The 13,226-nt window shown below is 41.5% G+C and overlaps 1 protein-coding gene across 2 annotated transcripts in view; it reads right to left on the bottom strand.

Annotated features, from left to right (window-relative positions):
- The window catches only part of LRP2 (LDL receptor related protein 2), a 149,874-nt gene that overhangs the window by 110,185 nt on the left and 26,463 nt on the right, over nt 1–13,226 (bottom strand). For both annotated transcript variants that reach the window (XM_053409052.1, XM_053409062.1), the window contains exons 2-4: nt 5,208–5,315; nt 3,212–3,334; nt 866–982 (exon numbers count right to left, since the gene is read on the bottom strand). In XM_053409052.1, the coding sequence (XP_053265027.1) occupies nt 866–982; nt 3,212–3,334; nt 5,208–5,315 (348 nt within the window). The remainder of the gene's footprint in view (nt 1–865; nt 983–3,211; nt 3,335–5,207; nt 5,316–13,226) is intronic.

A 13,226-nucleotide genomic window follows, 5' to 3' on the forward strand; every position in this document is an offset into this window, starting at 1 on the left:
GAAAAGCAAACTGAGAGTAGCTTAAAAGTACAATAAGCATCCCTTTGAAAAAGGCAGCCTCAGACTTGTGTTATAATTAGCCTTTTCTTACACAACAATATCATTCAACAAGGACCCTTCAAGAAGGACTCTACACAGTGACAGCGGACACAGCAGGCTGGTTTTGCTCCTGAAACCCACAGTCTCTACTTGCTTTAGCACTTCTACATGACTCCCAGTGCCTTCTCTCAATTTCTGTCTCAAACTGCGAAAGAAGCATTTCGCTTTCTGCAGCCCAAATAAAAGGTACTTGATCTTCATTTGAATAACGGGTTTCTTTGACATGTTTGTTTTACACCCAAAAGTCTAAGTCCATAGATTATGTCAAGGATGGGGAAACTGTGCCCCTCCAGAATATGTTGCTTGACTACAACTCACATCATCCCTGACCCCTGGCCTTGCTGGTTGCAGTTGATGGGAGCTAGAGTTCAACACTATATGGTAGGCCCCACCTCTGGCTGGTGTCCCCAACTGCATATACTTGTTTTTCCAAACCAAACTGCTTATGCTAACTTTGGGCTGTTATCTCTTTGTTTAGCATCAGAAAAAAAGAAGGGAGGGAGGGAAGGAGAGGGAGGGGGAGATTCTTACAAACCATACCCCACAACATAGCAATAATTCAGGTAATAAGTCTTAAAACAATGTAGCTGTTATAAGAGCATCAACACTAATCCATGAAAGAATCTGCAATGAAATTTTGATAACAAGAAGCATATTGTGGCCATTTCTGTCCATCAACAAACCTCTTAATCTTACAAATTGATTAAAATGCCAGCGAGACAAGGGATGAAACCAAATCTAGTGCTAAAGATTGAAAAGTACTCACGGCAGCCTCTCTCGTCTGTTTCATCTGTGCAGTCTTTGACTCGATCGCACCTGTATTCTCCTGAGATACACTGTCCGTTTGTACATGTAAACTGCTGACTGGAGCATGTTCGCCCAGCTGCAAAACACAGTTTGCTTAGAAGTGCATCACTTATACAGAGAGAAAAAATATTACTTTTTCTGTTTGAAGCTGTTTCCTATCTCTCTCTGTATACTTTTTTTTTTTTACTTTATTCTATTTTCTACTATGTATTCTGTAAAATGGTTTGTCTGTCTGAGGTGGCGGAGGCAGTGCCATTTTGGATCAAGATGGCAGACCAAGCCATTCCAAACAGCACAGATTTGGAAGGCTCTGAATATACTGTTGCCAAATCTGGTGTGACGGTTCCAAACTGCGCCAATCCGGATGCCTCCGAAGATGCACTGTCGCCCAATTTTGTGTTATGTTTGCAAACTCAATTCCTTTATGAAGTGGTCCAAGGACTTGTCAGTCACTTCTCTCCTCAGTTTTATCACAAAAGATAAAACACCAGCTGGAGGAGCACCTGCTGCCACCATGCCTACTGCAAAGGATGCCCTGCGAATACTTGAATTATGTGTTCTTGTTCTCAGAACAAAAACTGAACAGGAAAAAACAACGCTGTTACTATGGCTCTGTTGTATGCAGATGGATTCACTTTGAACATTTCAGAGCCTTAGAAGGGATTTGCAGTCATATTTCTCATGAACAAATCCAAACCAAGTGCAGTTGGCTGCTGCCATTACTTATCAACTATCACTGATAAAATCCTTCAATCACAAAGGTAAGGTAAAGGGACCCCTGACCATTAGGTCCAGTCGCAGAAGACTCTGGGGTTGCGATGCTCATCTCGCTTTACTGGCCGAGGGAGCCGGCGTACAGCTTCCGGGTCATGTGGCCAGCATGGCTAAGCCGCTTCTGGCAAACCAGAGCAGTGCACGGAAACGCCGTTTACCTTCCTGCCAGAGTGGTACCTATTTATCTACTTGCACTTCATGCTTGTGAACTGCTAGGTTGGCAGGAGCTGGGACGGAGCAACGGGAGCTCACCCCGTTGTGGGGATTCGAACCGCCAACCTTCTGATCAGCAAGCCCTAGGCTCTGTTGTTTAACCCACAACGCCACCTGTGTCCCCCTTCAGTCATAGGAACCCGCTAAACATCAGCCTGAAGGAGAAGAATGAACAACCCCTGTTCACTGTGGTGCAATGGCCAGGTGAGAGAGATGCTGCTGTAACAGTTGGTTTCCTGTATCAGAAGAAGGTTGGACTAGACTGTCTTTGAGGTCACTTTTAACACTTATGGTTCTGTGAGTGGATGGAAAAAGTAACACTGGGCTACCTTTTGCGAGTGTCCAAAGTGTGGCTTGCTCTCTAGTACAATAGTTGGGTGACCACACACAGCAAGCAACAAGTGCATCTTCCTGAAAATGACTCGAAAACAGAAGCAGGACTTTGCTTTACAGCCACTTCCCAAAGGTCTTGAGTTAATGTGTAGACGTGCAAAACTAAAGCAAGTGTCATGATTTAGTCCAGTGATGGCTTAGAAATGCCTGGATTTTGCCCTTTACTGATTCCTTAGTAGATGTGTAACTATTTGTGGCAGTAGCCCCTAGTCAAAGGATGATGAGGACAAAGAACAAGGTGAGCTAGTCTTTCTCTTCTAGAGCGTGCTAAAAATAATAATAATCTGAAAGTCTTATCCTTGGTCAATAGTCCAAATCTTGATCTGCAGCACAACTGGGGAAATTAGTTCCCAGAAAGTGAGTATCTGAGCAGAATTTGGGTTGGCTTAGCAATTCCCGTAAATAACATGAGCACAGGAAAAATCTGAATATTGTCTGAACATAAATCCACAACAAGCCCTCCTGGACCCTAAACTTCAGGGCAAGTAATTGCACTTCTTTATCCACCCAAACGCATCCTAGCAACTCTTGTGAGATTAGTTGCTCTTCTTCCCATTTCACTTACGTTTTGGATTGAATTTATGATTGCACTGTTAAGGTCCCTAAAACGAAGTCCAAAGGTTAGCTTCTTTCCACAAAAAAGTCTTAAAGCAACTTACAAAGATAAAAACCCACAACCCATCAACAAAGGCTTGAAAGGTCACTTAATGGGTAAAATAGGATGCTACCTTCTATCAGATTGGACCACTAGTCCATCTAATTCACTACTGTCTACTCTGATTGGCAGGAGCTCTTCAAGGTTCAGACTGGAGTCTTTCCCAGCTGTACCTGGGAGACAACAGGGATTCAACATGGAACCTTCTGTATACAAAACATTTGTGCTGTACAACTGAGCTATAGGAATCACTGCTAGTTCATAACTTACGACATTGTTGACGTTCATCAGAGCCATCTTCACAGTCTTCTTCATCATCACATACCCATGGCAGAGGAATGCACTCTCCGTCGCTGTGGCACTGAAACTGATTTCCTTCACAGGTGGGATGTGCTAGTGAGGGTAAGCAAATAATGTTTGAAACCACCAGCTTGGATGTTAGGTAAATAAAGAGATTTAGCTACTAAAATGGCTTCAAGTCTTAACAATATGCTCTTGGTGCAAGTATGCTAGCTTTGTCGTGCCATTTGGCTGGGCTAGACTGGAAGACACCTTTCCGATGTCACAGTAACGGAGACAAAAACTTTAATTTGCCTCTGGCAAAGTTCTCCAGTTTTATCCTCCGTTTATCTTATAAACCAGCGGTGATCTCTAATAAGGAAATAGAGCCACGATGTCAATGTCAACATACGTAAGTCAAACAGGTGCATGAGGGAGCAGACATCATAGTCAACAGATGTGTGTCGCAGAGTCCTGGAATACCCAGTTCCAGAGAGTCCTACAAATACCAATTCCCTAAACATACCATGAAGGGATGGAAAGCAACTCCCTTCTCTTCTTAAACCTTAAATACCTCCACATTCACTATGCCTGTCTTATTCTGACTTTAACTGACTTCATATTGCACCTCTTCTTAATTAACACTTCATGTTACCACCTAGCCCCCATTGCTGGCAACGTTTCATAATCCAAGAGACATGGGAGACTGTAAGAGAAAGCCAAAGCAAAACAGACCGAGAAGGAAACATATATAACAGTCTTAATCACTCTGTTGATTCAACCAGTCAACAGACCTCACAATAATACCTAGACATCCATTATAAGATCAGATAACTCTACTGACTGGAGGGTAAACATGGTTACATTTATTTGGATAAAGTCTTAGCTCGAAACTTCTAAGTTCTGCCGATAAACAGAAGACTCACATCTCTGCATCTCAGATGAAGCTCTCTCTCCTCCCTCTCCCAACAGCTCTGCCGTCCAGTCCACAGCTACCTCTTACAAATGGGAGTTATGGCTATTCCATTACATAGCTTTTATCTATCATCGCACTAGGGTTAAGGAAACAAGGGCTCCTTTTCCTCCCTCAGTACCCCCAGTTCTCTAAAATAAGAGAGAGAGAGAGAGAGAGAGAGAGAGAGAGAGAGAGAGAGAGGAAGAAGAAGGAGGAGGAGGAGGAGGAGGAGGAGGATGCTCCCATGTGGGTGTTGACTTTTATATAGAAGCACTTATCAACCAGTACTCTGACATGACAAATTCCATTTACTGTTTTACTCCTTGAATTAGTAGTCTTTCCCCCTTATCTCAGTCCAACTGGAGGCATGTCAAGCCACCAGCTTCAGTCCACAAGCTAAATAAAATCACTTAAATAAAATCTATAAAGCTGTGTGATGACATCATGGGGCAATTGTAGAGTCCATCTGAGAGACTCCACAACCAGCCACCAATCCAAATAAGGTTCTGCATCTCCTTTTTCTATGCAGCTCCTCTACAAACATTGTGCTGAGGTCCTCCATAGTCTCCAGCCATTCAGTAAGCACTCTCTGCTTCCTTGAAATTCTCAGCATAATTGTAGAAGTGCGGCAATGCTCACTAAGCCACATGCTGGAAGAAGGCGGAAAGTCTGAGAGGCTACAAGGGTAGGGGTGGTTAAAGTGCCTTCCACACAAAAGTAAAAAACAGCCTTGCTGGGTCAGACCAAAGGTCCACCTGGTCCACCATTCTGCTTCTAAACATGACTAGCCTGACTAGACCTGACTATACACAAGCAGAACACAAGAACAACAGTCTCCGGGCAGGAAAAAAAATCATTTAATTATTGTGGCTTAACAGCCACTGGTAGATCTATCCTGCGTGAATTCCTCTTCATTTTCTAAATCATCTAAGCTAGTGGCCATTACGCTAATAGCAATGGCTAGATTTTATTTTATTTTTTAGCACAGGGCATGGGTACACACACGTTTTGAATGAGCTTAATTTCACTTACGGCAGCCAGCTTCATCGGAGTCATCCGAACAGTCCCTTGCTCCATCACATCTCCAGTCGGCGGGGATACAGCGTCCATTTCCACAACGAAACTGTCCACTTTCACACCCTGAAAGCAAGCAATACAGCTTGTGTCCTTACTTTTGTATCAAACAGCAAGTACAGTGGTACCTCTGGTTGCAAACGGGATCCGTTTCGGAGGCCCGTTCGCAACATGAAAAGAACGCAACCCGCAGCAGCGCGTCTGCACACGCTTGGGTTGCGATTCACCGCTTCTGCGCATGCATGTGACGTCATTTTGCATGTCTGCGCATGCAGGAGCAGCAAAACCTGGAAGTAACCCTTTCCGGTACTTTCGGGTCGCCGCAGGACATAACCTGAAAGAACGTAACATGAAGCGGACATAACATGAGGTATGACTGTAGACAATATGACGATCTTCAAACACAGTCTTACAGAATGCTCTGCCACACATAAAAAGGCCGAATTCTGCTTTCAGTAGTAGACCAATGTGATTTCACACAAGACAGCCACAAGTCAAACCATGTAAACACCAAACCATGCCGCCCATTACTGCTGTTAAGAAGCCCAAAAAACACACGACAAAGCTAATATTTCAGCAAGCGTTGAACCCATTTGTCACAAATAATCCACATACTTCTATTTTAAAATATAGTGTCACATTCATGAGATGTGTTTGGATCGTGCCTTTAGATCCCCTTGCAGTTATACAATGCAGAGAGAAGAATCTAGGTCTAGGAATCTATCTACCAGTGACATTGGGAATGGTTTTCTATGGTTGGAGAGCCATTCCTTGGTCTGAACTGTCCATACAGATGGTTGTAAAGCTGCTATAGGAATGCACAGTCCAACATTGGTAATTTTTATCTCTTCACATGCATTTATCCAGGTACAGAAGAAACCTTCAACCAGTGTATTTCAAAATACCACTATTCCATTTATCTGTTTTGAAAATGTCATTATATGGTACAACAACAAGGAAAATCTTTCTATCCAGTGATGTGTAGAAAAAAATTCAAACAAATATTTTTCCATGGAAATCTTTCCATTTTTAGAAATGCACTGTTTCTTTTAAAAAAATCTATTAGTAACATAATGAAAGGAAAGAAGATGTCAAATTTGGCAACTGGAATGGGCAGAATACTGGTGCAAATCTAAAAGATGTACAGTGGTACCAGGTTATGTACTTAATTCGTTCTGGAGGTCCGTTCTTAACCTGAAACTGTTCTTAACCTGAAGCACCACTTTAGCTAATGGGGCCTCCAGCTGCCACTGCACCGCCGGAGCACGATTTCTGTTTTCATCCTAAAGCAAAGTTCTTAACCTGAGATACTATTTCTGGGTTAGCAGAGTCTGTAACCTGAAGTGTCTGTAACCTGAAGCGTATGTAACCCGAGGTACCACTGTAATTCTTTTTTTGAGAAGGGTTTTGTGTGCTGGATTATTGCTAAGGCAGAAGGAAAATACTTTAGTAATATCACAAAGTGGGTAAGCAATGCTGTTGTAGGTGAGATTTGTTCTAAATTAACAAGGCAGTGAAAATGACAGGCAACTGGATAGCTGTTCCCTATAAACACGTTCAATCAAGTCGTGTTTCATGAAGTTTCAGAAAGGATGACAGTTCAAAGGGCAAAAAGCAGCAGCAAAAAATAACCTCTCTCATCATCTGTCGGACCAAACAAAATCTTGTCTCGTCTTATTAACCAAGTGTTAAAAAATTACTTATTTCCAATTACAACTCATCGGAAAATAACTCATGAGAAACAAGCAACACCAGTAAATCCTTGAACTCACAATGAGATAAACAGACAACAGATTATCTGAGCTCCGACAGAAAAACCAGGCATATCACCGCTCATAAACACAGCTAAGTGATGCACTCCTTTGGTGTATACCGTAGGCAAACGGCTTTACGTGAGGAATGTTCAAATCTGATTGTCTGGTAGTGACATCCTGATTTATAATGTATCCTACAAATGGTCAGATATTTCGCTTGGATAAATGGTGGTACCGGGTGGTACAGGAACATGTACACCCAAATACCTTCTAGACTAATGCATGATGGTGGTTGGTGGTGCAGGTCTGGGGTTGGTGGTGCAGGTCTCTTATCAAGTACCTTTAAAAGCACAACAACCTCCCTTGCAAAAAATGCCCCGAAGGAATGTATAAATGCATGCTGGAATCTCTGGCCCTTTGATTGAATTCTGCCCTGCAAATGAGAGAATCTTGGGGCTAGTTAAAAAAACAAACAAACCTGAGCTGTTAACAAAGCAAGCAAGAAAGAAAATTACAAAGTAAATGGTGCATACGTGAAACAAGCAAACGAAACACTGCATTTACTCATTTAATATAGCACAGGTATTGTGTATGCATTGCGATTTTAGGAAGCACGCTGCCCTACAATGTATGTGTTGCACAATTCCATTTAAGAATAACATTGCCGTTTTTTCAAAGTGAAAAACAGCAGGATTAATTACTAAAGCTTAATGGAATAATAGTAACGCTTACAGTCATTCTAACATTACCCAAAAATAAAAAATAAAAAACCCAGCCATTCATATCTACACACAGTTGGTGTTGTAGCAATGCCCGCTTGCACAATTCATCAGCAGACCTACTATAATTCACTTAATTATAGCATGAGTCTTTCCAAACGTAATCTTCTCTGCTGGCTTATTCCATGAATGCTGCAGCCTCAAACTATGATTGCACAAAAGCAAAACAGCCTGGCACATGGGTGATTTTATGCTTTCTATTCACTTAGTAGTCACCTACAAAAAAAAAGTATTCTGTTAAGCTGGAAAGGGTCCTTTGAGGTGAGAAATGAAGGCTAGTAATCAATAGTTTAAAGGTTTTTTGTCACAAACGGGCTTAAATACATGTTTCACCTGTGAACTAGTAAGCAATAAATTGCAGTCAAAATGTAATTTAGCAACCACAGCCATTTACGCCTATGATATACTCAAAACTTCAGTACAGTACAACTAACCTAAATAGTGCAGATATATATCTACATTGTAATTATAATCCATAATTAATCTATTTTCTGTACACTGCCTTGTTGCTGCACACGAAAGACACCACAGAAATCTTTTCATAAATGCAAATAAAATTAATACAAAAATTGACATTGTGATAAAAATCATTTTCCCTACAACAAAAACTGATGACCTTCTCGATCTGTCCTTGGTAGTTGAGAATATAATTAATAACATTTTCTCATATTTTGAACCAACCTCTGAGGTAGCTTAGGTCGCTTGTTTATATACAGTATGTATTATATATGTATCTAGGATACCTTCACATAGGGATCTACTGCCATGCCATCTATAGTTTAGCCGTATAAGACTGAGATGAGTTCAAAGGAGAATAAAGAATTCCTACATAATTAAGGGCTCATTCTTAACCTCTATGATCACCAAAGAGCAATTAGTCTTTTAACCATTTGGTTCCCTCTTTGTATCGCATCAGTGCTTGCCCTGAGCCTTCAAATAATATAATCATGAGAATTTGGCCCAGTGCTTGCTCCTACCATGAGACAAGAGTGCCAGCTAAGGCAAATCCAATTGGTATGTGACATTTGGAAAGCTATGAACCTCCTCCCTGCCATGTTGATTGTCAGAGTCATGGTAGGGGGTCAATGGGGGGATTTCGCCACCCACAATGTTTTTGCTTGTTTGGGTCATTCCACTGGGGATTTTAATTAATGCTGAGAGTCCTTGTGGGCCTACAGCCTTCCTTTCCCCTTTGATCTGCTTCCCCTCATGCTGAAAGCGGTATTAAGCATTATCATTTTGCCTTTTAAGTTATATTTAAACAGCAACCAAATGCACAGACCAAGCTTTCAAAATCCACAGAACTCCAAAGAACACTTGTAACTGCAAGTGTAACCTGGTGGACAACAGCCTCAGCACTGAGAGGGGGAAATTGGGCTCATAAGAAGAAGGCAAATAATTATTGACACTTATTTCACAGGCAATATTTACTTCCTAATAAGCCCTTTTAAAAAATGGCAGGGCAGGAATCAGCTGAAGGCTGCCAAAAAAAAAAGTTATACTAATGAGCTAATTTTCACTGATTTATTTTGACAGCTGCTTCTTTCGGGCTAATGACGGGGCATGAGGGATATCTGTAGGAAATTACCAGTATGTTTCATATACACAATAAAGCAATTAAATCAAAGGTTGTTTTGAAACCATCCACAACATGTATCTATGAATAAAGTAAGGCTGAAGTTCTCGCCTCACTTACTTGGGAATACACCCTGCTGAATTCAATAGGACTTATTTCTCTAAGCATGGTTAAAGTTGCACTGTGGAGTTATGAGGGGGAAACCATTGAAAAAGGAGGGTTTTCCTGTTCCTGTGCTTTATTGTTAGTATATTTTCACAGTCAGGGCCAGCCCAAGATATTTTGGCACCTGAGACAGACCCCAAAATGGCACTCTCTTCCCCACCAGGGAAGAAGGGGTAAGGGAAGATCTGCATCAGAAACAAGGGAGGAAGAAAGATTGAGCTCAGGATCTGCTGCCCCGGTGAATCCTGCTACCTGAGGCAGTCGTCTCATCTTGCCTCATGTGTGGGCCAGCCCTGTTCACAGTGTATATTCTCATACAGAATAGGAACATAGGAAGTTGCCTTCTACTGGGCAGACCATTGGGTCCATCTAGCTCTGTATTGTTTACACTGTCTCTCCAGGTCAGGGCTTCAGGCAGGAGTCTATCTCAGCCCTAAAGTATGTAGGCCTAAGCCATTTCTGGGTCTGAATTGTGCCTGGAAAGAATTTGGTAACCAGTACAGCCCTTGCAGGACAAGTGTTGTATGATCCTGTAGGCAAGCACCCACAACCATTCTCACTGCTACATTCTGGACCTACTGCAGCTTCCAAAGACACTTCAAAATAATCCCATACAGAGTGCATTGCAATAAATCAATCTAGATGTGACCAAGGCATTTGCCAACTCCTTCCATCTAGATGTAACTAAGGCATTACTTCTTCTTCCAAAGATGGATTTATCCCTCTCTGTTCCCACTCAACCAGATCTCTCCCATTTGCCTTAATCAGCCAAGAAGAGCAAGAGTAAAGTGTATGCACACAGGTTTCACTATCTGAATGCTTGCTATTCGAAAATTCACTTATCCAAACATCAGGAAAGTAGTACTCAAACCTCACTATACACACCACAGATTCAGACAGCCAAACAGCCGGACCTGAGTGGGCAACCAAGTCCCCTTTATCAACTTTTACCAATCCTTGGTATAACAAACATGTCATAACTCAGAAACGTTTCACTGGATGACTCTGTGGATAGATAAGTTTTTTTAAAAAAGTCTATCCTTGACTACAATTTGTACTGGGTAAAAGCTCCCATTTTATCAAGTTGGAGATTTCTTTCCCAATGCAAGCTGCTAGTGTGAAGGTACCGATCCAGACCAGAATTGAAGCAGGAGACAAAGTGTTAAAATCCCATACCAGAGTTCCAAACCAGATTAAATATTCCACCTATTTCAAAGTAAGTGTGCTTAGATTTGTGGTGCAATTTTTAAAAAAGAGTTTTATCACAAATCTGGCATCTTCATACCCCAATGATTTGGTTGAATAAAATATTCCAAATCTCTACAACAAACATGTGGACTTCAAATACTTTAGCTACACCTTCCTTGGATAATGATGATGATGCTGTGAAAGAAGATTTCTGCCCAAAGGAATTCTTTAAGGCACCTTACCTTTTCCATCTAGCAGACCAGTCATCAAAACACAGTGGCTTTGAAGCCCAGTGCTAACACTGACTGCATCAATCACTTACTAGTGCCATATACATTCTCCAAAAAGATAACTAAGTGACAAGATCTTTCCTTATCTTTTTAGCAGTTCTTTGGAATTCTTTTGCCCCTGCACTGAAGGTTGCAATACGAGGCAGGTCAACATTCCAAAAATGAAAGAGATATCTGAAGACCAGAGCTGTCCTAGTCAATGGACCAGAGCATGAGGCTGTTTTGAGATTAAGAACACAGAGCACAATTCCTGAAACTAAAGGTATCCCTTAAAATAAGGTTCCTCGAGCTTTTCCTACACTGTTAGGGGTAGAAGATTGCTTGTTTAATGGTGATGAATTGTCGTTTTATTCTAAATAGCTTTGGTACCATATTTATGTGCATGATTGTTTTGTGCTACCTGAATTTTTTTAATAATCCAAGAAATGAAACCCAGCATTAGTGAAAAGGGGGAGTGGGGTCTTATCATTCATCCGTGCGCACAAACCTAAAAAACAAACCACCCTCCATTTTTTCTTCTTTCATAGTCATTAATTCTTGTACACTACATCCACAACTTTTAAAATGCATGTGGAAACCAGGTTTGTCCTTTTCAGCTACAAAATACCCACCGTTGTCATGCATCCCGATCACGACTAAATGTTTGTGCCCACAGTGATTTGTGAAAATGTAACTTCTACGTAATAATTATAATAATATTGAATTGCTAGCCATCCTTCACCACAAGGCCCCAAGCCGGAATACAACCATTTAAAAACGCAGCATTAAAATCAGTTAAAAGCAATTTATAGTCAAAAGAATTGGGTGGGTCCTTAAAATATGCATCTCAGGTGTCAAAAGCTAGGGTCTTCAGCATACGTACAGTGAAAACTATATAATGAAGGTGCAGGTGCACATTTGTGGAACGGTAATCCGCAACTTAGGGGCTACCAAAAAGAATGCCCTCTTCTAGACCGTTGCACACCCCTCCCAATCTCTGAGGGCTGTGAAGACCCCCTATGCCAACCTTAACACCCAAGAGGTGTTAAACGATTGTCAAGATCCATTTGGAGAACAGTGGTACCTCAGGTTACAGACGCTTCAGGTTACATACACTTCAGGTTACAGACTCCACTAACCCAGAAATAGTACCTCGGATTAAGAACTTTAGAGCTTCAGGATGAGAACAGAAATCGTGCAGCGGCGGCACAGTGGCAGCAGGATGCCCCATTAGCTAAAGTGGTGCTTTAAGTTAAGAACAGTTTCAGGTTAAGAACAGACCTCCAGAACAAATTAAGTTCTTAACCCGAGGTACCACTGTCTCAGTCTGACAATTCCCAGATACCCTGTAACTCTCAGAGACTCCCATATATTGTCACAGCAGCAATTAGCCTACAAATAAATACAGTGGTACCTTGGTTTGCATACGCCTTGGTTTGCATACGTTTTGGATTACAAACACATCAAACCCGGAAGTACGTGTCCCGGTTTGAAACCTTTTTTTGGATTACAACCCATTATTTTTTTATTACGAACAAAAATTTTTGGAGGCCCCATTGGCGAAAGCGCGCCTTGGGTTACAACCTGTTTTGGTTTACAAACAGACCTCCGGAACGGATTATGGTTGTAAACCAAGGTACCACTCTGTACATGCAAATCTGAAGACTTTACACACAGTTTATCAATGTAAATCGAAACCAGGACTACAACAGTAGAGTAGCATACATATAACTGCAACTCTCTTGCAACTGAATTGCTTATTCCATAACATTTATACACTGCTTGACTGCAAATACAAAACAAATCCTCGAAGCGGTTTATGAAATGATAAAACAATGACATTATCAGTGAAAACAACTATTTAAAACATTGCATTTTTGCAAATAAGCTCTAATGTTTGCTAGTGTCGGTGACGCCACATAAATTGTATTGCAAGGTGGAAAGGGGGACATCTATCCAAAGTGCAAAAGATGGATATGTGAAGACCCTGGGGCAGTTCAAATCCAACAGAAATCTATTTCATGTATCACAAATAGTTGAAGACATAAGTTTGCCGGAAGCGAAACTTTAGAAATGCTGAGGGGGAGAATGCCACACAGCAGTTGTAAAAATCACCTGAAAGGGTCAAATTGAACCCACACAGCTGTTAATTTCTAAATGTAAATTGCAGGGGCTGCGGGGATGGTCTGGAGGGGAACCTGGCATGGGGTATAGGTGGGCTGTAACACTTTTTTCTCGCACTGTGG

The sequence above is a fragment of the Podarcis raffonei genome, chromosome 1 (genome assembly GCF_027172205.1).
Source record: "Podarcis raffonei isolate rPodRaf1 chromosome 1, rPodRaf1.pri, whole genome shotgun sequence".
NCBI classification, from domain to species: domain Eukaryota; kingdom Metazoa; phylum Chordata; class Lepidosauria; order Squamata; family Lacertidae; genus Podarcis; species Podarcis raffonei.